This window comes from Anabrus simplex, chromosome 3 (assembly GCF_040414725.1).
Source record: "Anabrus simplex isolate iqAnaSimp1 chromosome 3, ASM4041472v1, whole genome shotgun sequence".
NCBI lineage: Eukaryota > Metazoa > Arthropoda > Insecta > Orthoptera > Tettigoniidae > Anabrus > Anabrus simplex.
This window is the reverse complement of record NC_090267.1, coordinates 223919100-223944249: the sequence shown is the minus strand read 5'-3', so window position 1 is coordinate 223944249 and position 25150 is coordinate 223919100. Positions and strand designations below refer to the sequence as shown.

The window sequence follows — 25150 nt, the reverse complement described above, 5'->3', positions numbered from 1 at the left end:
TCCGTATCTTGCGTGTGCTTTCTTCTTGTAGTTGTCGTTCTGTTAATCATAGATTTGCGTCGATTGATAATATGTTTATAAGCAATGAACCCATCATTGCTTATAAACATAGGTCTTTATAAACATAAACATGAGGTCTTCTCGTAGCCGTGTCTTCAATGATTTCTTATTGCTGTTTGTCGGAAAATTTCTTTTTGTGAGTTTGTCTTGAAGTTGTTTTACAGATACATTTTCCAGTATCACTTGCATTTTGTTCTGATTTCCACTCACACTCTTATTCACTACCGAAAATTCTCACGTCCTGTCACACACAATTGTCAGTTATCATATTCACAAAGACATACACACGGGATGCTGTCAATTGTGTACACTATTTTATTTAAAAATTATACACACATTATACACACACACTAATAAACTGCCTCATGAACTGACGCCAAGAAGAAGATGAAGAAGAAGAAAAAGAAGAAGACTGCCACATTTGCATGTCAACCAATTACCAACACAATAAATTCACAACATAAGTTCACACACCTACTGACGACTTTCACTAGCAACTCTCTCTAACAACTCAACTCCACTACGTATGACTGTCTCTTTATATACCCTGCCTGGCCAGGCTTCTAGAAAAGTATGACCCAACATGTTTACCTCGAATCTTCTCGAGTCTCCACTAACCTATGTACAAATGAATAGAATGTTCTGTATAAATCTTGTGACAAAGATGTGTTGTTCTAGACTATTACCCTGTGTTGCACAACATTACATTAGATTTATACATCATATTTGCAGGTAATATGAAAATTATATACTATTAATAGGGAACATGCATGATCCAGGGTTTTAATTAAAAATATGCTGATCTGATTCAAAATTTCATGCAGAATTAAAAAAATGTGATGAGAATGTATAAATAATAACTCCAAACATGATTAAAATCTAAATTGGGGCCGATGACCTTCGATGTTAGGCCCATTAAAACAACAAGCATCATCATCATCATCATCATCATCATCAAAAATCTAAATTAAAGAACGAAAATGTCACATCACGCAAGTACGCAATCTCATTGGTCTGACATCATCGTACAGGTTGACTGAATTAGCAGACGAAATAACACATAGTGTGCTGTGAGAAGCAGGATACACTTTGCGTATTTCTACTTTTTATTAGTGTCTGGTTTGGTTAAATTCAAAGTCTATACATTGGGTAATAATCTGAGTGGTATATTTTAGACTTAAAATGAATCCTTCACAGACAGTGAGGCAGAAAACTTATAAATGGTGTCTAGTTCCGATGAGCAATAGCACATCGCATACCATCCCAAACAAATTGTTTATAAATGTTCCAAAGATGCTAAAACTAGGGAGAAATGGATTTTGGCGAGCCGGAGAAATGCTGGTGATATATCGGAAAACTCTACAGTTTATTTTTTTAAAGATCATTTTAACGTAAGTTGAATTTGTTTGAATTTTCAATCACTTTTCCATGTCAGCTGTTCTAGTAGTAACACTTTGAATTTTAATGTATGATGCTTTAGTTAAATGCTTCATTTACATCTTGGAATATGAAAGTAATCAACAGTGCATTAATTAATGCTGACTATTAAAGTATTCTCCAAACCTAACCTATGTTTTGGGTGATCCATGTCTAGGTAATTAACCAAAGGGGTTATGAACCATATTGACAGCTCTAATTATACCAATTTATTTTGGCATGCGACAGTTATTTATGTCTTTATTGAGGAGCTCACATTTGTAAAGAAATTTAGGCTATTGCTAAATACTCTATAATAACAAAAAATTGGTGTGTACGTCATGAAAGAAAACAACGTGAATTTACAAATATATATATCTACACAAAACCAATGCTTGTCTGTTGGGGTCTTATAAGTTAACATTGCTCAATTATAATAATCATCATAATATTACTGAAATAAATAACATAATTGCACACAGGTGAAAATAGTGATGTTGGTGTTTAAAATATTATCCAACTTAGCCTAAGTTTTAGGGTATACAAGCCAAGTCAATAAACCGAAGGATAAAAATACCGGGCGAGTTGGCCATGCGGTTAGGAGCACGCAGCTGTGAGCTCGCATCCGGGAGATAGTGGGTTCGAAGCCCTGAAGATGGTTGTCCGTAGTTTTCCATTTTCACACCAGGCAAATGCTGGGGCTGTACCTTAATTAAGGCCACGGTCACTTCCTTCCCATTCCTAGGCCTTTCCTGTCCCATCATCACCATAAGACCTATATGTGACTGTGCAATGCAAAAAGAAAAAAAAAAAAAAAAGGTAAAAGTCACAGTACCCAAAGACATTCCTGTATTGAATGACTAAAATGTCACCAAAACACTTTTCTTGCGTGATATGCTTAGCTTGTGAAAAGCCAAATGTAATTAATGTTATTGGCATTACGCCCGCTAACTACTTCTACGTTTTCGGAGACGCCGATGTGCTGGAATTTAGTCCTGCAGGAGTTCTTTTACGTGCCAGTAAATCTACAGACATGAGGCTGACATATTTGAGCACCTTCAACTACCACCGGACTGAACCAGGATCGAACCTGCCAAGTTGGAGTCAGAAGGCCAGCACCTCAACCGTCTGAACCACTCAGCCCAACTTGTGAAAACTAGATGAAGTCATATTTATCTTTATCTTTATCATGTTTAACTTTTTCCCTCCACCAAGATATTTAATGTTTCTCTTTCATGGGCCCTGGAAGTGGGTAGACCAGTTGCCCCAACCATAAATATATATTTTTTCGCGAATGATAGATTATAGACCTATAGTACTATGATCTTTCTTTCTTTCTTAATCTGTTTATCCTTCAGGTTTGGTTTTTCCCTCGCACTCAGCGAGGGATTTCACCTCTACCACTTCAAGGGCAGTGTCCTGGAGTGTGAGACTTAGGGTATGATGATACAACTGGTGAGGAGGGTCATTACCTCGCCCAGGCGACCTCACCTGCTATGCTCAACAGGGGCCTTGTTGGAGGATGGGAAGATCGGAAGGGATAGACAAGGAAGAGGGAAGGAAACGGCCGTGGCCTTAGGTGCCTGGAGGAAAAGTGGGAAAATACGAGAAACCACTTCAAGGATGGCTGAGGTGGGATTCGAAACCCCTCTACTCAGTTGACCTCCCGAGGCTGAGTAGACACCGATCCATCCCTCGTACTATTTGTTTTCAACTAATATGGCAGAGCCGGGAATCGAAACCGGGCCTCCGGGGTGGCAGCTAATCACATTAACCACTACACCACAGAGGCGGACTAGTACTATAATGCTGCCTATATGTTTATGTTAGTGCTGAAATCCGATTTCTTACTTTACTAATGTTGAAAGCCCGAAAATGTAATGTTATTCTTTAATATGGGAATCGGTCTAGAAGGAAATGTTGAAAGTGATGTGATTTCTATCCAGGTTCGTTGTTATCCTAATACTATGAGTTACAATACATTGCACGTATATAAAAGATGCCACTTACAAACTTGCTTTTTATCCGCGAATTTCTGCGGCCACAAAAGTCACTATTTTTCAAGAATGATGACATCTACACATGATAGATTGTCTGACTGTGCTCTTTTGAACCTTTCTTCTGTCATATTGTAGTTATTCGCGATTACGAATGATAAACAATCGGCTTTTAGTAAAGGCTGATGCACAATGGCTGGTAGAGCTGCATGCGGTACTGGATCGTGACGTCACAGCGCGCCGCTTACGTCAGAGGCCGTTTCACTCGCCTTGCGGAAAAGCACTTTTGAACTTTTTTTAATGGTAGGAAACAAGGCAACTTACCTCACTGTAATACGTTTATGTACTATTTCATTGGTGTACTTTAAAAAAAAAAAAAAATTTGAAAATGATGCATGTTCCCTATTACATGTTCTTACATTAAATAAAGTCATATTAATATACATACAGCAGATGTGTTGTGACATAACCTCACATGTTTTATTGCACAAGAAAGATCGTACAACAACACACAAATAAAAATAATAATAATAATAATAATAATAATAATAATAGTAATAATAATAATAATAGAAGTAAACAAATTCATAGCCACACTTCATAACATTATTATTATTATTATTATTATTATTATTATTATTATTATTATTATTATTATTATTATTATTATTATTATTATTATTATTATTATTATACCTACTAACCAAGCTCGATATTTTAACTATTTACCCATGAGTTTAGAGAATTGTTACCAAGTTATACTAATCCATTACACTTGCAACAATTGTAATAGTGAAGTGATCATGGAACAAGATCATTAGCATGAATCACTGAATGTTATGTTCATAACCTGAATTTTAAAGGTACATTATATCTACAATGCACACATTTTGTTGCTAGCTGTAAAAGCTGAGTGAATTGGTGCAGGAAGAGTAAACAAAGTTTGGCATGCTTCAGGCAATGCTATCTACTGTAGAACAAAAATTTCACTTAAGAGTTTTACATCTGTAACTAGCAATGGGAACAGAATATAAACTGAGAAAAATTTCCATCAGGAAGCAATTAAAGCAGGCATTATCATTATGAATGTTCGTGTCTGGAAAAATAATGGTAACTTCTTTCCCTAGCATTGTTACAATAGTTATCAAGACCGAATCTCTTTCAGGATTGGATCTTTCATATTGACAATCATCTCATTAACTGCATCTTCCATGATTCCATCTTTTCTCTAGTATTCCTTGTCAATTTCCTCCACTTACCTGCAGTAACATTCCCAGTTGTATATGATGATCTCTGAGGATAAACTTGAAATTGTTACAACAACTCGTCCCCTGTCATAACCTTTTAATTTTTAACTAGGCTTGTTCTATGCGGTTGAGGTGATAGTTCTAGAGGCAGAGACAAAGAATTGCATATCCTTTTTCAGCAACCAATACATGTATTGATAGACTTGATATAGGTTTTTGCTGTGTCAGAGGAAACGAGGAGAAATTCTTTACATTTAACAAAGACTTTGATTCTTGTCTTCAAAAGAGAAATCACGTCTGTCCAGGAGGAAGACTTCTCTAACAACGAATGTAAAGAATTCCTCTTTGTGTACTTTGACACAGCAAAAACCCAAAAGATTATAATCTCTACAATACGGGCCATCAAAACAATTTACATAATACATCTATTGTACATTTTTAATTGGTTTGTTGGAAGGTGTTAAGATTTACAGAATGTCTTTCCTGATATTAACATTACACTCTTTTCCATGTCTTTGTAGCCAGTTGAACATATCACTTTAGTGTTATATCTTGTAAAAATTTATTTCTTATTAATATAATTTTTCAGTATATTATTACACTGCTGTGTATATTTTAAAGTTTTAGGCCTACATTCTGAAATTAATAGTTTCTGATCTTATAATTTTCCAGACCGTGACCAGACTCGAACCAAAATTTGTGGCTTTACATTGTCAAGAAGTTGGTGGAAAAAATTATGAGAAAAGCATGAAGCATGTAGAATACTTTGTTCGGTAAGTGATAGTAATATGCTGCTTTGTCTTATCCTTTTCTTAAAACGATAGTTCCTGATACATGTTCTACATTTTGTGGGCCATGAGCAATGATTAAATAACCTTGTAAGCAGTTCTGATCTTTGTAGCCCTCCTTGTGCTCAAGTGCCAAGGACTCATCTATTAGTCTATTATTCTTGATGCAATTTTATTTTGGTGTAATTTGTTGAAAATGAAGCCATACTTTTCAGTGTCAACTTAGTTAAATGTAACAAACTTTTTCAGTCTGTCAAATACAGTGCAATTACAATATAAATTATAGTGCTATAAACATACACGTAAAAATACACACTATTATACAAAGAATGACATATTTCGTTCTACAAGAACATCCTCAGATCTATCAAATCACTTAAAACATGCTTATATATGTACGGTATTGTTTACGTTGTGTAAACTTGTCAATTATAGAGAGTTTAGTGATGACATGAACATCACAGTTATGTTTTAGGCATATTTCATGTAAAAGATCTTTACAAGAAGACAGTCCTTCATTGTTAAGAGAAATAATTGTTAAATTGGGCTCTGACTCACTCACTCACTCAGTAACTCACTCACTCACTGACTTCACCACGGAGTCCAACTCTGACCCTGAGTCCAGTACCAACACTGGCTCCACCATGGAGCCCAACACTGACTGATTGACTCTCGGCCTGTAAGTACAGATATCAAGAAGCATCATTAAAGTACGATCTGAAATGATTCATTCTAGTAAGGAGATGCTCTTATCAGAGTCCAATTTAACAATTATTTCTCTTAACATTGAAGGACTGTCTTCTTGTAAAGAAGATCTTTTACATGAAATATGCCTAAAAGATAATTGTGATGTTTTATGTATACAAGAAACTCATAGGGATGTTACTCAACGATGTCCTAAAATCCCTGGAATGAGATTGGCAGTCGAACGTCCTCGTGGCTAATATGGAAGTGCCATCTTCACTAAACCAGATATCAGGATTATTGCAACCTCCATCACATATGGAAATGACATAGAAATTATTGCGATAGAATTGAGTAGGTACTCTTTTTATAATTTTTTCCATTTATAAACCCCCAAAGGTAAGCTTTTCATTCAGACAACCTGATAATCTGAATTTGCAGAAAGTATCCATCTTCGTGGGTGATTTCAACAGCCACAGCATTATATGAGGTTATCCAAATGATAATGAGAATGGAGAAGCTGTTACGTATCAGGCAGAATCACACCAACTGTCCCGCATTCATGATTAAAAAAAACTTCCTTTATCTTTCAACAGTGGAAGGTGAAAATGTGGATATAATCCAGACTTAATTTTTGTGAGTGAGCGGATTGCCCATCAGTGTGTTAAATCTGTCTGCCTTCCTATTCCTAACACACAACATCGTCCCATAATGTGCCAGATATTAGCTGCAGTCAGACCACAGAGTGTTTACTTTAACTGTTTCAGTCACGCTCTTTATCTAATCATTTAAAAATTCTAAAATTTGTTACACTTGCTAAATGAAACCTTGTGATTAATTACCGTATATCTGAGCTTGGAACACCTAGGTCGAGCAGTTTTTGAGATTTTTAATGTGCATTGTAATGTATGTTATGACTCGAAGGTTGCAGAGTACAAGGCTCAGTTAATATTATTTATACAGCTTTATTCAATCTATCCAAGTAAATAGTATGTAAATTAGTCATAAAATAAGTTCCAAAACAATATACTAAAGATTCTGAATAAGAATATACCAAAATAATATTACTAAAAATCTATCACAAAAGAAAATTTCTGAAAAACGGCCTAGGATTGCCTTCTGGTTATCTGGAGAAACAGTGCCTGAAGAATGAGAAACTTTCTTCCTCTACAGATTCTACCGCCTTACCGACTGTCAGCAGCAGAAGTTAAACATTGGCAAGAAATTAAGGTGACAGGAAAAAAACACCATCAAACACTTACCGCTACCTTAGTTACAACAATCAATTACCCAGAGACCATGAACCAAATTAAGTATTGGTACGGCAGTAAATTTCTAGTCTACAATAAAGAGAACAAATTTTAATTATGAACATAACTTACGTATTTATTATTTAAAAATAAAAGAAATTTAAGCCATCATTATCAGGGAAAATGTCCAAAATTAAAACCACCCGAACTGGGTTACAAAATAAAATGTAGTGATAAAACCTTAATGTACCGTCCGGACAGAATAATAAATTTAAATGATACTTTTGCATAACTTCAAAACAACCAAACTTCGTGTGAAATTTTTAACATGTTTCATGCATCGTGTCTTCCAGAAATATTTCTTTTCACAATATTCCTTTAACTTATAAACATTTTCATTACTCAGAAAACACCTCGGTTGATTACCACGGAGATTTCACACAGCCCCAGTACTTGCCTCGGATGAGAAAATAGCAGACATAACCCGGCAGAAGGCCAGAAAAATATAAGTATTAAAAGGTGGGGGGGGGGGGGATAAATAAAATTACATTTAAGCAAGTATAACTAAATTAAAAATCCCCAAGAAGCGGAACAATATCCACACACATCCTTAAAAGAATCTCAACTTCACCAAACAACATCAAACAGTCACTATCACAACCGGCACCAGTTACCATGGAGAAGTAAACACGCCAAGAGACCTTGGCAACCGTGAAACAAAGACCAAAACAACACGGCTCCAATAAGAAAAATATGTAGGTTAAAAGGAAGAATCACAAATACACGGACAAAATAAAATAAGCAGAAACAGAGGTGAACAAGAAATTAAAACGAATCAAGGGACTGGCACCCAAGTGAAATCTCACGTAGTTTTAAAATAATACACAGAGAGGTTTCATAGTTACTCAATAAAATTAATAAATTGCTTCTAATTAAGCACACTTTCTTTTTACCAAACGGTTTGGATGTATAACTAGGTACATTTTGGAAACCCAACTTAGAAAAACCTAAGGTAACGAAATAAAACAGGACGACATAATAAATCCGAGACCCACGACGATACTCAAGACGAAGGATTTTCAACTCATACTTCTTCACGTAGCAAGAACCAGATCCAAGACAGAAATGAGAAGAGACTTTCTTGCATTGTTGGAGTTTGCAGAAGTATGCTAGTATCCATTACTCACGTAAAAGAAATATACTTGAAATGACTACATTCATAATTAAAAGAAAGACGTTCCCTGAGTCTGATTAAGGAGCACTAAGGACTAAATCCTTATGCAGAAACACTATTATCCAGTATCCATGTGGTAGATCGGAAAGTGAAGTGAGGACGAAACACGTCTTGCCTCCATCATACTCCAGTGTTTACTTAAGCATGGTGACTCACGCCAACAAGCAGCATGGCCCCACCACACGGAAAGAGAGAGTCATAGACTCGCCCACAAGAAGCCACTACAACTTAGGGCACGTAATTTTACCAGACCAAGAGTAAACATTAAAGTAATATAATCCCATGGTGACAATGACGAAGATGGTATCAAATAAATAAAGTGGGCAAGACCACGTAGAAAGTACTAGTAGAATACAAGGCGGAAATAATTTCTGAATGACACTAATTTCTATTGCATGAATGCAGATTCAAAATATGGTTAGGGAGAGCTAAAACTCGTCACCAACGTGACAAGATGTATGGAGTATGATAACTCTGGAAGCAATTGCGTTCTCTCTTTATCCAAAGGTGACTTGACATTTTAGGCACAAGAATTGCGTTCTGTTGTTGCATTCTGAAGCCTTGCATCTTGATGCAAATTTTTTGTCATTAAACCCTGGCACGTGGTTAATTTGATCCAAACGTACTTTGTTGATTGGATGCTGCTCAGCTTGCTTGTGTCTCTTCACTTCTGGTACATCACGTTCTTCATTGGCACTTGTGTAGGCACATTAAGAGTAAATCATTTCAAATATCCATCTTTTCTTTAGGCTGCACTTTTTGTGAGAGGATCAAAGATTCACCAATGTGTTGCCTGAAGTGAACTAGGTCCAGAATGTTCTTTCCTGGTACACCAAGTACTTCGGCATCCCTTTTATATTCCAACCAGCTGTTGGTGCGAGCTATATCAAAAGCATGGGTAATCATCCTAAGTGTCCACTTTCTTGTTCGTATGTAGGTGAAGCCAAGGTTAATGGTTACTTCCTCCGGATTGGGATTCCTGCTTAAGACATCTGCTAGTGTATTTAATCTCCCTGGGCAGTGTTCCATCTTAAGGTCAAATTGCAGTCTAATATCTTGGTACTTGAAAATAGGTGCAATGATTATGATATGAAAATCAGCCTTCTCCAGTCTAAAGTGATGTAAGTAGGTATGAAACCCAAGAGAATTGAATGTCAGGTTGGGAATACAAGGTTGGAACAGGTAGATCGTTTCAAGTTTTAGGATGTGTATTCTCCCAGGATGGTAGTAAAAGTGAGATTGAATCAAGGTGCTGCAAAGCTAATGCAGCAAGCTTGCAGTTGTTCACAGATCAGTTATTTGCAATGTCACCAGAAAATTTTCTACTGTATTGAAGATTTTCAAAATATTCCTTCCACCTGTCCAGTGATTCCCTGGGCTTATATGAGTTCACCTGATTTACTCAAAACACTATTCATTTCTTTTCCCCCCTCCCTTTCTAAGATACTTCATTTCTATCCAAAAAGATTTCCCAGCCATTTGACGTAGCCTTTCCTGGTTATGACCGATATTTTCCCACGACTTCTTCTTGGATTCAACAATTATTTGTTTCACTCTGTTTCTTTCATCTATGGACAACTCCCTGTCTGCATCAGTTCTTGTTGGGGGCCATTTCTGATACACCCTCTTTTTACATTTACAAGCTGCCCTCACTTCATATTCCACCAAGATGTTTGCTTTTTCCTCTCTTTACACACAGTTGTTCCCGGGCATTCCATTGCCATTTAGACTACAGCATCCCTGTATGTCACCCATTCTCTTTCCATATCCTGAGCCTTCTTACTGTCTATTGTTTAGAACTTTTCATTAATTATTTCCATATACTTCTGTCCAATTTCCTCTTCCTGGAAATTTTCTACCCTTATTCATCTGCAGACAGATCTCACTTTCTGTATTCTAGGCTTAGAGATACTTAGTTACTACAGATCAGATAGTGGTCTGTATCATAAAGAAATCCCTGGAATATCTGTACATTCCTAACAGATTTCCTGAATTCAAAGTCACTTGATATATAATCTATTATGGATGTGGTGCCCCTATCCTCCCATATGTAGTAGTGAATAGCCTTATGCTTGGAGAGTGTATACATAACTGTTAATCCCATACTAGCACAGAAGTCCAGCAAATGCTTCCCATTCCTATTAGCTTCTATATCTTCCCTACATTTACCCATCACCTTTTCATAACCTTCAGTTCTGTTTCTGACTCTCGCATTGAAATCGCCCATTAGAACTATCCTATCCATGCTTTTGATCCTGACTACGATGCCACTCAGTGCATCATTAAACTTGACAACTTCATCCTCGTCTGTACCCTCACATGGTGAATACACTGAGACAGTTCTTGTCCTAATTCCTGCACCTGCCAAATCCACCCACATCATTCGCTTATTTATGTTCCTAACAGAAACATGTTGTGTGCAGTAGTATTCCTGATAAACAGTCCTACCTCACACTGTGCCCTTCTCTTTTTAGCACCTGTTAAGAATACTTTATAATCTCCTATCCCTTCCTTGTTATCTACCCTTATCCAAATATCGTTAACTCCTAACACATCCAGACACATCCTCTTTGCTGGCTCAGCCAGTTCTACTTTCTTTCCTCCATAAGCTCCATTGTCATTAATAACCGGCCACCGAATTCCTTTCGTTTTCAGAGTTGTTTTCAAGGAGTCCGTCGCCTGTCAAATGGAAGTGGGACTCCGTTACTGCCATAGGTCTGAGGCTTGCTAAAAACATTCTGAGTCTGCTCGCTGAAAATCAATGGCGGCTAGTGGCTGTAAAGTATGGTGAAGAGCTATAACCCGTTCGGTTTCGAGCGACAGATTTAGGAACTACGTGTTGTTTTTGGTTGTTTTGTACTTGTAGGTCATACCTGTGACTGGCGGAGGGTCCAGCACGTGACCAAACATGTATACAGACCGGAGCGCTGTGTAACGTAAAACCAACAAATGTCATAAGAAAAATAATTTAAAAAAAAAATCATTCTGGTAAAAATAAATGGTGAAGTGGCACTTCACGTACTTCACCTGAAAAGCCGCCTCTGGTGAAAATTCTGTGAAGTAGGACACTACCCTACTTACACATAGATCCAGTGAGAATCTCTCCTCTGATGGGTTAGGGACCACGGTGGATTGTGTAGTCCTAAACGCCTGCTCAGAATATGTCAGAGATGCTGACTCCTATTCCATAGTTTCTAGTATGCTGACTCTCAGGACCACTTAGTAGGCCACTTAGCCATTGCATTTGGTTCGCTAGAATTTGAATACAGTAACCGACACCAGGAACCACAAGAAAAGAGAAGAATAGCAGAAACCTTGGTAAGAAATTTAGAAAGTGGTAGAAGAAAGGAAAAGAGTTGATTAACTTCAGAATGACTTTGAAAGCAAAGAGGAGTGAAAATTCTCCCATAGTGTAGGGCAAACAAAAATAGTTACCAACCAAAAGTGGATATGCTGAAAGATGAGAGAGACAGTTATGGTTATAGGAAAGGAGAAAATCCTAGAAACATGGGTGCAACAATTTGAAGGTTTGCTGTCTGCAAGCAGTTAATAAATAAAGGAGTAGTGAAGCAGCTAGAGCAGAAGATTGACAACAGGATCTGGTAGGAGAAGACGATGCAGAAGATACACTGTTACCTTCAATTAATGAAATAAAAGAAATAATCAAACAACTTAAGAATAATAAAGCTCTTGTTAAGGGCCATATGATGGCAGAAATGATAAAGGATGGATGTGAAATACTAGCAAGGAGGATACATGAGATCATTAGAGTGGTTTGGGAAACCAAGGAAAATTGTACACTAGCTACCATATGCCCCATACATAAGGAGGAGTAACATGTACAATGCAAAAACTACTGAGGCATATCTCTGCTGAGTTGTGTACAAAATACTCTCTATTGCTATAACTAAGAGAGTAAGTAGAAGGGCAGAAAGAGTCCTAGGGGATTGTAGGCCTATGAGAGAATAAAGAGATCAGCATTCTGGGAAACAGTTCAGAGTTATGATTTCTCACAGAAGCTATTAAAAGGAACTAAAATGACCCAGGAGAATAGCAGAAGTCAATCAAGGTGTAAGGATTTCTGTCTAGGTCATTTTCAATGGAGGAAGGTCTAAAGTAAAGGAACTCATTATCTCCAGCTTTATTTAAACTTGACCCCCTGTGGGTGGGGGGACGCAGATGAAGAATACATCCACGGTATCCCCTGCCTGTCATAAGAGGTGACTAAAAGGGGCGACCAAGGGATGATCAAATTAGAACCATGATACTACTTGTAATTAGTACCACCATGCAGGGAACACCATGAGTCGCTTTTACTTGCACGTAGTACTATGTTAGGTACACAATAGGTTTGTGATTCATAGCGACAGTGTGTTCGCAGGATGCATTTTACAGTACCTGTGATTCGTACCACTATATGAGCGACATCGTGGGTCTGCCTTGCCTTTGATTAGTACCCACTATGTGAGGAACACCACGGGATAGTGCAGGTCCCTGTGGTTAGTCCACTTACGTGAAGAACACCATAGGTTTGCATTGCCTGTAAATAGCGACACAATGTGCGAAACACCATATGTCTGTGTTACATGTGCGCATTACATTACCTGTGAGTAGTACCATAATTTGTGGAATACCATATGTCTGTGTTACATGTGTGCATTACATTACCTGTGAGTAGTACCATAATTTGTGGAATACCGTGAGTCTACGCTACTTTTGATTAGTACCGCAACATGACAAATACCGTAGTTCTACTTTCTTAGCGATAAGTACCATTGTGAGGGGCCGATGCCCTGGATTTTGGACCCGTTTAGACTACAAGCATCATCAATTCAATATTATGCTTTAGAAGCAGTCCCTTGGTCAGTAATACTATTGTTTAACGCTAGTTTCTGGGAATGTGGGGCATTGCGGGTTGGATCCATTGATTGTTTCAACTTCATATCCATCCATTCATTCTTCGTCCTCACATTTTGAATTCTGGTCAGTGGAGGATTAAGGATGCTTAATTGTCCTTACATTTTGTCTCATTTTGTGGCATTAGGGACTGATGACCTAGATGTTAGGCCCCTTTAAACAACAAACATTATCATCATCTATTTAACTTAGCATTGCTGGAGAGAGCAGTAAGAGTGATAACCATAAATCAGGAGGCAATATATACAGTAGACTTGTACAAATCCTGGCCTATGCAGATGATGTTATGATTACTGCCAGAAGTATAGAAGCCTTTAAATTAACCTTCAGTGAGTTTGAAACAGCTGTCAGAGTCTTTGGTGTAGAGATCAATCCAAAATCTTAAGTGCATGGTAACTGAAAGGACAAGAAGAAACGGAGAGTCTCCATGTTGGAGAGTATACCTCTGAAGCTGTAGACAGCTTCATATGTCTTTGCTCGGTTGTAACATCAGACAACAAAGTGGTGGCAGATATAACAAGTGGCATTAAAACTACCAATGGATCATGCAGAGAATTGTACTCTCTCCTCAGAAGTAAAAAAATCTAAGCAAGAAATTAAAACAGACTCTCCATAAAACAATGATATCAGTCCTAATGTAGCAGTGGGGCAATGGTACTGACTGAGGCTACAGAGAAGAAACTGACTATCTGGAAAAGGAAAGTGTTGAAGATATTTGTCCCAGTGAAAGGAGAGACTAAGAGGATTATAACTGATGAAGAAATAAGGGGCTTCTACGAAGAACCTGACATTGGAAAAAGGGCATATGCAATGGATGGAAGGAGAAACATATCCAAACAATGCTCTAATGGGGCATTATGGTGGTAGATGAATGAGAGGCCCGCCACATGTGACATGGCTACATAATGTGTATGCAAACTTGAGAGCTATTGGAGTGAGGAGATGGCAGAGACGTACTGAAGATCAACTGTAAATCTGTAATCTTGGAGGCCGAAGCCCTCAGAGGGCTCTAGTGCCATAGAGCAAATAAGAAAGTAAGCAAGATTAACTACGTACTCGTAATTAAGGATGCAGGGCCGCTGATGTGGGTTATTCTTCTCCACTCTGCTCGGTCATAGACTAGCAGTTTATCAAGGTCGGTCTTCTTCATAACGGAGCTGAGGGATGTATATGGATGTACACAACCTATTGTGCCACGTTGGAAGGTTGAGTCAAATGTTCCACCTTTACAATACCAAGATTCTTTATTAACTAATTATTTACATAAATTTTTAAATATATCGGGACATGTTTCGTCTAACTTGTAGACATCATCAGCCATAAAAACCTTTGAGAAAAAGCTACAATGTCAAGGACAAAGTAACACATTAAAATAATTCGGAGGACCGAATATGTCATTTAAAATGATGAAGAATTCAGAACTTTTCTGAGTACAGCACTTGAGAATACCATTGACATTAAATTGTCCACATGGGATGATTCAGTAAAAGCTTTGCGTTAAAATTCTTCCTTTTTTTGTGCTGTGTGAACATATAATATTCTGTTATGTCGTGAAGGCTTGATGATGAATTGCAATGTTCATTCCAGTAGGACAACAACAATGTGTAAGAAATCCAGCGAGCGGATGTTAAAGCCGTCTTATTGGTATGTTGACATTTCTTGTTGAGAAGTTAGGTGGAATATTTGAACGTGATAACGTAATGTGGAATGTACAGTAGAGCGCTGTTCTCGCCTATCCGACAGCGACTAGTTCAGTATGGTTTAACACTGCATCTTCAAGTAGGTTCCAATCACTATGGCAAAAGAAACTAACAGACTTTGTAAAGGTAAACAACCAGTGATTGATGGTTTATGGTGTGTAATTATGTTTACATTAAATTATTTTAGTAAAATATGACTAATAAAATGCAAGTAAATCTTCATTCATTTCAATAAGGAGAATTTTAAAAAATATATTAAATTTTTCAGTTCGGATTAACCGGACTTTCAGGTTAACGGGGTTCGGATCAACAGGACTCTAGTGTACTCTCCTATTTGACATTCAATATGTTTTTCAATATAAATTATGCATCCTTTTGGCACTAAATGTTATTTGTTCCAGACTGTTGATGTCAAGTGAGGAGCTGCGATTATTTGATAAAATACGGGTATTTCTTGATGAAGATTATTCTTCTGCAGAGAATTTTACTGTAAGTACTGCATTAACTCATACGCTTAGAAGTTGTGTAATTATAAAGAAAATAGCTATTTACTAATTTCTCTATACTGTAAATACAATACTGAAATTCTGTATGTCATATTTTTTACTGTCAGTAGAGAAAACTAAACTAATGGAAAAGCAATGGGAGTATGGGAATGGTATGGTGATGACATTCATTGACATTGAACAGGCATATGACAGTATCCCCAAGACTAAAGTTTGGGACAATCTGATGCAAAAAGGAATTGGACAGGGATTAATAAAAATGATCATGGCATTGTACAAGGAATGTTGTAGTTGCATGCATACACAAGTTGGCAGGACAAGTTGGTTCAACATTACTAGGGGGCTGAGACAGGGAAGTGTTGTATCACCAATCCTGTTTACAATAGTAATGTATGACATCATGAAAACAGCAAAAGCGGCGTATGGAAAAAGAGAAATGAACATGTTGTTGTTTGCAGATGATATTGTGATCTGGGGAGAAGACGACATGAATGTTCAAGAACAGTTGGATGTGGTGAATGGGAAGTTTGAATGTGGAGTGAAAATAAGTGTAGAAAAGAGTTAAACTCTTGTTATGACGAGAGGGGGAAAAAGAAGGGGAAGGTGGAAATAGTGGAGATGTTCAAATACCTGGGGAGTGAATTAATGGAGAATGCTCAACTGGATGCAGAAATTAGTAAGAGGATTCAAGCTGGAAGTTGTTTCTATCATAGTGTAAGAAACATCTTATGGGACAAAGATGTGCGAATGGAAGCAAAGGAAACTATGTGCAAGATGTATTACGTACCCATAACTTACGGAGCAGAAACTTGGACAATGACAAAGTAGGATGAGAGTCAAATACAGGCAGCTGAAATGCAGTTCTTGAGAAGTATGATACAGAAGAGTAGAAGAGACAAAATAACAAATGAGAAAATCCAGGAAGTAATTGGAGTGGAAAAAATGAATGATAGAATAGAGAAGAGCCGATTATGATGGTTTGGGCACATAAAGCGAATGAGTGATGAAAGAGTGGCATAAAAAGTGATGGAAATGCAAATGCAAGGAAGGAGAGGCCGCAGACAACCACAATTGAAATGGAAGGACACAATCCAACGCAGTATTAGAGAAAGAAACTTGGACTAGGACACATTGTTGGAGGAGGAGTGGTGGAAAGACCGAAGAAAGTGAAGAGGAACCATATTTGCACCTACCCGGCTACAGCTGGATAATGGGAAATGATGATGATGATCATGAATAGAGAAAACTAAACCATCCTCAGATTGGTAATTCTTCTGAAGGGGAGGCTGCAGTAACACAATCTGTAAAGGTATGGACTGCATGCTACCTTTGTATACATTATTCTGGAGATTATCCTCCTAATGGCTGGAAATATTAATTGTACCAGGTATATAAGAAGTTGCAAGAAATTAAGATTTCAGATGATATGTTGTACCTCAGGATCTAACGCAAGTATATTGAATTGGTGCCTCCAGTGTTTTGAGTATCTTTTATAAAGAGAGCAGTAGTGTATCTTGGGAAGCCAAGTAGCCTTAATTATACAGTCAAAATTGATTAGGCCTAATTTGAAACTGAAGGGACTAACAAAAATAAATAAAATTATGAAATATTTCCAATCAGACAAGTTTGACATTTTTAAAAGCATTTTCATTAAAACAGGCATTTATATTCTTAGTTCCACTGTTCAAGATTTGTTTATTTTTCAGTACAGTAGGCAGCATATTCTGCGGGATTCTGAAGTCTCTTGCTATTTCACACTTTTTAAAATTCCTTTTCCATCTTGCAGATTGCTGTCACTTTCTCAGCAACAGTCAGTTGTTTGTATTGTACTTGAGTCAGTTTAGACAAATACAGTACATTGTTGACACAGTTCAGTAATGAAAGACTTGATTGCAGCCTCCCCCAACGCTATTGACGTCGCCCAATACTGGGCAAGCATCATCTAGCTCTTGAATATTGTTGCTCTATCTGTGATTGTATAATAGACTTGTATATTTGTATAGTAGAAATGTAGATGTTGCTTTTTGTTAAATATCTATAAGTTGATACTTCTGACACGAATAAAGAAGAAGAAAGAAAGTAATAAAGATCATTGATGCCTGTGATGTACTGTACCCACTGTAATTTCTTACAGCACTGTACAAAATAGGCACCCTTTTAAAACTTCTACGGTAACTTCATCTGTGGCTGTAGGTAGACTATAGGGACTGAAGTACAGGGCACAATGAAAATAAGTGCCTGGGACAGGAAAAGAATTTAACAAACAAGCTTCACTAACCTAAATTCTTTTGAAACCTTTCTTATCTCAGCACTCTAACCCAAAATATACTGGTATCATGAGCTGAATTTCATAATTTCACTGCCCAATGTCATTGGATATTACTCCAAATTATCCAAAAAATAGTTTAATTACGGAAGAATTTTTAATGTTGCGTTGTGTAGGAATATCAAGGTACTGCAATTAGAGTTTAAATTATTCACAATTTTGAATTAAAAATGTTCAAATGAATTAAATTTGGCTGTATAGTTATTATGTTATTGGTTTTATGTCCCACTAAGTAATTTACTTTAAGACACATAAAAGAATGAAAGGAATCTAGACTGCAAAAGAGATCTTTGAAAATCTTCAGAGATATTCATTCCATACTTACGAAACCTTAAGAAAATCCAGATATTGGGATGTTGAAACCCTAACCCACAGTAAGAATATCATTGTGAAGGTGGCAGTGCCCTTTTAACATGTCAGTTGCCAAGGGGGTCTGACTGGACTGACACCGTCGGCAATTGTAAAGATTTCTGCTGGTCCAGTTGGGCAATGACAGCAAGAGATACTTTGAACCATGTCATTGACTCAATACAATCGCCCTATGGAGTTGGCATGATATTGCACAACACTTCTAGAATTACATCATATGAATGTACATGTGCCAGTCCAGTCGGGTTGGCCATACTATTTTATATAGCAATAACCAAAGTAATATCTGACAAATCAAATAAAATACAGGACAGTGCAAGATATTTTATTTCAAACCTACACAATATAATATAAAATGTATTCATTTTTATGGCCTGAAATAGAAGAAAATAATATGCATAATTTATGGGTGGAAAATTACAAAAGTCTTCAGATTTTTGTATTTGTGATAGCTAATGACCTTTCTATTTACACAATTATAAATATTTACTGTATATACCTAATGGACTTAACAGATTCACGCCCATTATCTGAGCGGGCTATTTAAATGGCTGGTCCAGCTATTCCAGCTGTTAGTGGCACAGCAAACAAAAACGAATAATTTTCACAATTTCTAGACTGAACAAGATATGGAAACATAATTTTGCTCATATCTTAAAGAAGTCCTCTAGTATCTCTGGAAGATGTGCTAGCTAATGGTACACCTTCAGATACTGTGCTTTCTGTCACGTGTCCAGGAGGATCTTCTTCACTGTCATCACTCATTTTCGCTTGGTTCAGGAACTAGTTCATCACCTGAGTCTTCATTGAATAGGATGCTGGCAATTTTGTCAACTCTTTCATTATCCCTAAGCGCCTTAGTTACACTTCAGAACATGACTATATACACGCCCGTGCAATCACAAACCAACTACGCAGCTAGCATGGCAAGCACTAGCCTTCGTTCAGAATCGGAATAAGAAATGCATTGGAAGGGAAAATCCCCAAGACCATGCGGTTTCTGGTGAGAGAAGCAGGTAGAAGTATTCATAAGGGTATTACCCTAATCTCTGTCACACATATTTGTGACAAAAATAAACCACAGCTGCATAGGAGCAGCTACAATTAAAGGTTGTGCTTATCCGGACTAAGTCAGATATGGTCCAGAGCATGGACACGCGCTATAGGCAATAACTTGGATACGGGCATGAATGTGTTAATAGTGAAGCAGAATGTTATACCGCATATTTATTCCAAAAAAAGTTCTTCGGAAACAATTATTATGGGAAATCATAAAGAATATGAATAATGCACATACAAGAAAGAAAATAATCTAGACTATAAGAGAGATCTTTGAAAGATCTTCTACAAATTACCTATCAAATGTTTTGAAACTTATTTACCTAAGAAGTGCTTATTGGGATACTGTTCACAGAATGTTGCCACCTCCTTAAAATTCTTTGCCTTTTTACGACCTTCTGTTTCCATAACACTTTTATAGTAAACTTTGCAGACCTCCAGAGTCTTGTTTTATTCTTTCTTTCTCCCTTAAAGGTGTCTGATTCAGATAGGATTAAGTCACTTTTATAGGCATGATGACTTCGTCCCGAAGCCTCATGAGTGCGTGAGCGTGAGCAAGGCTTTCTTTGAATGTGGTTATGGACATTCCATAGCTTAGGTCGATTGCTGTTTGCTCCTGCGTTACTTTTGTAAGCAAGCCAAGAATTAAAAACAGCTGTTCCCAGAAGCAGTTCCTCAACAACTTTGTGATACCACCTGACTGGTTTTCTGATGGCAGTGCAGTAGGATCTGGTCTGAAACACCTCCAATTTTGGCTGTGTTGTAATCGACCCCTACAAGGGGCTTTAAAATTATTATTTTTTTTTTCTTTGGTTCTTCCTTAGTGTGGCAACAAGATGGGTGTTTCTTGACAGCATCTGATTTGCTAGTTCCATGCAGGTGTCATAGTCATCTACAGACAGTACCAGATGTGCCAACTCTCCCGACTTAAGCAGGGCACTCCCAATTTTTCATCCTTCCTCCCATCGTTGGGACCCGTCCCCGATTTTTTGAGCAGTGTCAGTAATTTTTGAATTATTATAAAATTACGCGCCTTTTCGCATTTTATCAATAAATCAATGACTAGGTATGGCTGGTTGATAATAGTACTAAAAACCACTACTGGAAGGCAGTATGGGGCAGGGTAGTCGACCAAGGTCTGTATACAGTAGACCTTTTGGCTGATGAGGAAGCGTTACATTCTCTACTAGTAGAAATTGATAGTCGTCGTCACAAGCAAGTAACCTTAACCTCAAAGGGGGCAAACCATAGAATCTACGCGGGGCAAGACCTGGGTAAGTGCTAGTGTTGAGAGTCAACGTCACATAGTAAAGCTTCTTGGTTGTATGTCCTATTTATTTTTTGACCAAAATGTCACAAAAATATGATGTAGTGTTTAAAAGTGTTTATAAGGAAGAATTTTCCATGTTTGAGTGAGTTGAGGAAGGGGCCAACTTTCACGTTTTATACTATCCGTAGGGGTGATTTTGAGTGGCGCATGGCAAGAAGTGTGATATACTCCAAACATGTGCAAACGAAAAAACTTAAGAAGAGTGTCCAGTGTGTAGAACAGAACCAGAAACTGAACTTTTCATGTAAAAATAAAGAAGTAAATCCAGCGACAAATGCCGAGGCTTTATTTACGCCACTTATCATAGAACATAACATGATTGTAAATTGTGCTGACCATGCAGGGCCTTTGTTTTGCAAAATGTATACAGTTATTGTAGACAGATGAAGTAATCCACCTAATCAGTACAATATAAAATTAGTACTCAAATTTATTTTAATCGTGTTACTAGTTTCAGCATATTGATTTTAGGCCATCATCAGCCATAAGATTTTAAAACACTTAAAAAACTAATTGGCCATACTTGTAACAAAAATACTTGAAAATAGTTCTGATCTGATATTTATTGAACAAGTCATTTATAGATCTTCAAGACAGTGTTTTATATTTATTGCAATATTTTCATGGTGTGGGTTACTGTAGTCACCTCCTAGTTCGTGAATCATGGGCAATGGCTGAGTGGCCTAGTAAGTGGTCCTGAGATTTGGGATACCAGTTGCTGCGGAATGGGAATGGAAATCTTGGACATATTCTCAGTCATGGCCCTCCTTATGCTTAGGCGGCTAAGGCAATACAATCCACTGGTGATCCCTGCCCGTTAGAGGAGAGATCCTCACTTGAACTATGTGTAAGTAGGGTAGCATTCTGATTCACGAATTTACCAAGCTCAGAACATTTTAAGCAACCCTTAGACCTATGGGAGTAACGGAGTCCCACTCCCATTTGACAGGCGACGGACTCCTTGGAAGCAACTTGGCGAACGAAATGGAATTCGATGGGGAGCTATCAATATTAATGGGGCTAGGAGTAAATGCTATTCGGATAAGGGAAGATAATGAGGAAGAGATATGAAGTTGACAAGTTTTATGAAGCATTGAGTGACGCTGTCAGGGTCAACAGTAATGATAAGATAGTGCTAATGGGCAGTTTCAATGCGAGAGTTGGAAATAGAACTGAAGGATAGGAAAGGGTAATTGGTAAATGTGGGGAAGATATGGGAGCTAATAGGAATGGGAAGTGTTTGCTGGACTTCTGTGCTAGTATGGGTTTAGCAGTTACGAATACATTCTTCAAGCATAAGGCTATTCACCGCTACATATGGGAGGGTAGGGGGTACCAGATCCATAATAGACTATATCTTAACCAACTTCAAATTCAGGAAATCTCTCAGGAATGTATGGGTTGTACAAGGATTTTTCAATGATACAGACCACTATCTGATCTGTAGTGAACTAAGTATCTCTAGGATAGAAAATCTCCAGGTCGAGGAAATTAGACGGAAGTACGTGGATAGGATAAGTGAGAAGTTCTGAACAGTGGACAGTAAGCAGGTTCAGGATGTAGAAAGAGAATGAATGGGTGGCATACAGGGATGCTGTAGTAGAAACAGCAAGGGAATGCATAGGAACAACTGTGTGTAAAGACTGGAAAAAGTGAACATCTTGGTGGAATGATGAAGTGAGAGCAGCTTGTAAACGTAAAAAGAAGGCTTATCGGAAATGGCTCCAAACAAGGGCTGATGCAGACAGGGAATTGTATGTAGATGAAAGAAACAGAGTGAAACAAACCGTTGCTGAATCCAAAAAGAAGTCGTGGGAGGATTTTGGTAATAACCTGGAAAGGCTAGGTCAAGCAGCAGGGGCAGGGAAATCTTTCTGGACAGTAATAAAGAATCTTAGGAAGGGAGGAAAAAGGGAAATGAACAGTGTTTTGGGTAATTCATGTGAACTCATAATAGATCCCAGGGAATCACTGGAGAGGTGGAGGGAATATTTTAAACATCTTAATGTAAAAGGAAATCATCCTGGTGGTGTCGCGAACAACCAAGCTCATGGGGAGGAAGAAAATTATGTTGGTGAAATTACGCTCGAGGAAGTGGAAAAGGTGGTAAATAAACTCCATTGTCATAAAACAGCAGGAATAGATGAAATTAGACCTGAAATGGTGAGGTATAGTTGGAAGGCATGGATGAAGTGACTTTATAGAGTAATGAAGTTTGCATGGAGTGTTGGTAAGATACCTTCAGATGGGACAAAAGCAGTAATTGCACCTATCTATAAGCAAGGGAACAGGAAAGAGTGCAACAACTATCGAGGTATCTCATTGATTATTATACTAGGCAAAGTATTCAAGGAAGGGTGCGCAGTGGTTGAGAGGAAGTTGGATTAAAACCAGTGTGGTTTCAGACCACAGACGGGCTGTCAGAATCAGATTTTCAGTATGCGCCAGGTAATTGAAAAATGCAACAGGAGGAATAGACAGTTATGCTTATGTTTCTTAGATCTGGAGAAAACATATAACTGGGTTCCGAGGGAAAGGTGTTTGCCGTGCTAGGCGACTATGGGATTAAGGGTTGATTATTAAAATCAATCAAAGTCATTTATGTTGACAATTGGGCTGCAGTGAGAATTGATGGTAGAATGAATTCTTTGTTCAGGATACTGACAGGGGTTAGAAAGGGCTGTAATCTTTCACCTTTGCTGTTCGTAGTTTACATGGATCATCTGTTGAAAGGTATAAAGTGGGAGACTATGGTTAGACTCAGTATCTAATGATTTAAAGATAAGAGGTATAGAATGAGCCACAGTGCTAATTGCAAATAGAAGATTGTGATAAAGTTTAGTAAATTCACAGGGGCTTGCAGACTGAACGCTGAAAGGCATAACGGTTGAGAGAGAGAGAGAGAGAGAGAGAGAGAGTGTGTGTCAACAGATAATAAGAATTTTCAAGCGTTACGTTATATCCTCAAGACAGTGACTTAGTTTGTAACTAGTTCTGTGGTTTCGTTTAGTTCTAACCATCATCGTTTTGGTCTCCCTCTACTTCTCTTACCCTCGATAAGAGTCCATTATTCCCTTCACACTAAAGTAGTGGGGATTTCGGGGAAATTTGCCAATGTTTATTGAGAAATTCATGTCCCACCAGCTCTTTCGAGTTTGAGTAGGGCATGCACGTTCTCAGTATTTCGTTCAAGTAAATGGAGTACCACAGGGATCTGTACTGAGTGTCACACTGTTTGTAATCACCTTCGATGGCATAGTTGCCGCTGTTGGGCCCACAGTTGTTTCATTGCTGTATGTAGACGATTAAGCTCTATGTTACAGCTTCGGAAGTGTGGTGTTTGCTGTGGGACAGCTACCCAGGTCCTGTCCCGCGTAGATTCACTGGTGTGCCACTTTTGAGGTTAAGGTTACTTGCTTGTGACTACGACTATCAATTTCTACCAGTAGAGAATGTAACGCTTCCTCATCAGCCAAAAGGTCTACTGTATGTAGACCTTGGTCGACTACCGTGCCACATACTGCCTTCCGGTAGTGGTTTTTAGAACTATTATCAACCAGCCATACCTAGTCATTGATTTATTGATAGAATGCGGAAAGGCGCATAATTTTATAATAATTCGAAAATTACTGACACTGCTCAAAAAATCTGGGATTGGTCCAAGTGATGGGGGATTGGTCCCAGCGATGGGAGGAAGGATGGAAAGCAAGCTATTAACAGATTCGACAAATGGGCCCTGCAAAATGGTTTTTGGTTTTCAGCGACGAAAACTTCAGTTATTCACTTCTTTTGATGTCAGCTTGTGCATCCTCAACCAGAGCTTCGCTTGCGGAACATTGTCTTACCAGTGGTATCCATTTTGATAAGAGACTAATGTGGCAGCCCCACATCCATCAGCTGAAGGTTGCCTGCATGAAGAGACTTAACGTGCTTAAGTTTCTCAGCGGCACTTCATGAGGGCTGACCGTGCAGTGGTGGTATGTTTCTGCATGTCAACAGTCCTCTCCCAAATGGTCTATAGTGTGGCGTATGGTTCAGCATCAATATCTATGCTCAGCCTTTTAGACAGTGTTCACAATAGTGGAGTCAGTTTGGCAATGTGAGCTTTCTGTCCTAGCCCCATTCCCAGTCTACTGCCTGAAGCAGAAGTTCCATCTTTACGAATACGAAGGCAGCAGTTACTCCTCATGTACACTGCCAAAATTCATGAAACACCGCTACATCCAGGCAATAAATGTATCCTTACTACCCAAGCAATACCACTAGA

The 25150-nt window shown here is 38.0% G+C and overlaps 1 protein-coding gene across 6 annotated transcripts in view; it reads left to right on the top strand.

The window, feature by feature from the left end:
* The window catches only part of 5PtaseI (inositol polyphosphate-5-phosphatase A), a 589076-nt gene that overhangs the window by 69475 nt on the left and 494451 nt on the right, over positions 1-25150 (top strand). For all 6 annotated transcript variants that reach the window (XM_067142880.2, XM_067142882.2, XM_067142879.2 and 3 more), the window contains exons 3-4: positions 5393-5493; positions 15695-15782. In XM_067142880.2, coding sequence (XP_066998981.1) covers positions 5393-5493; positions 15695-15782 — 189 coding nt within the window. The remainder of the gene's footprint in view (positions 1-5392; positions 5494-15694; positions 15783-25150) is intronic.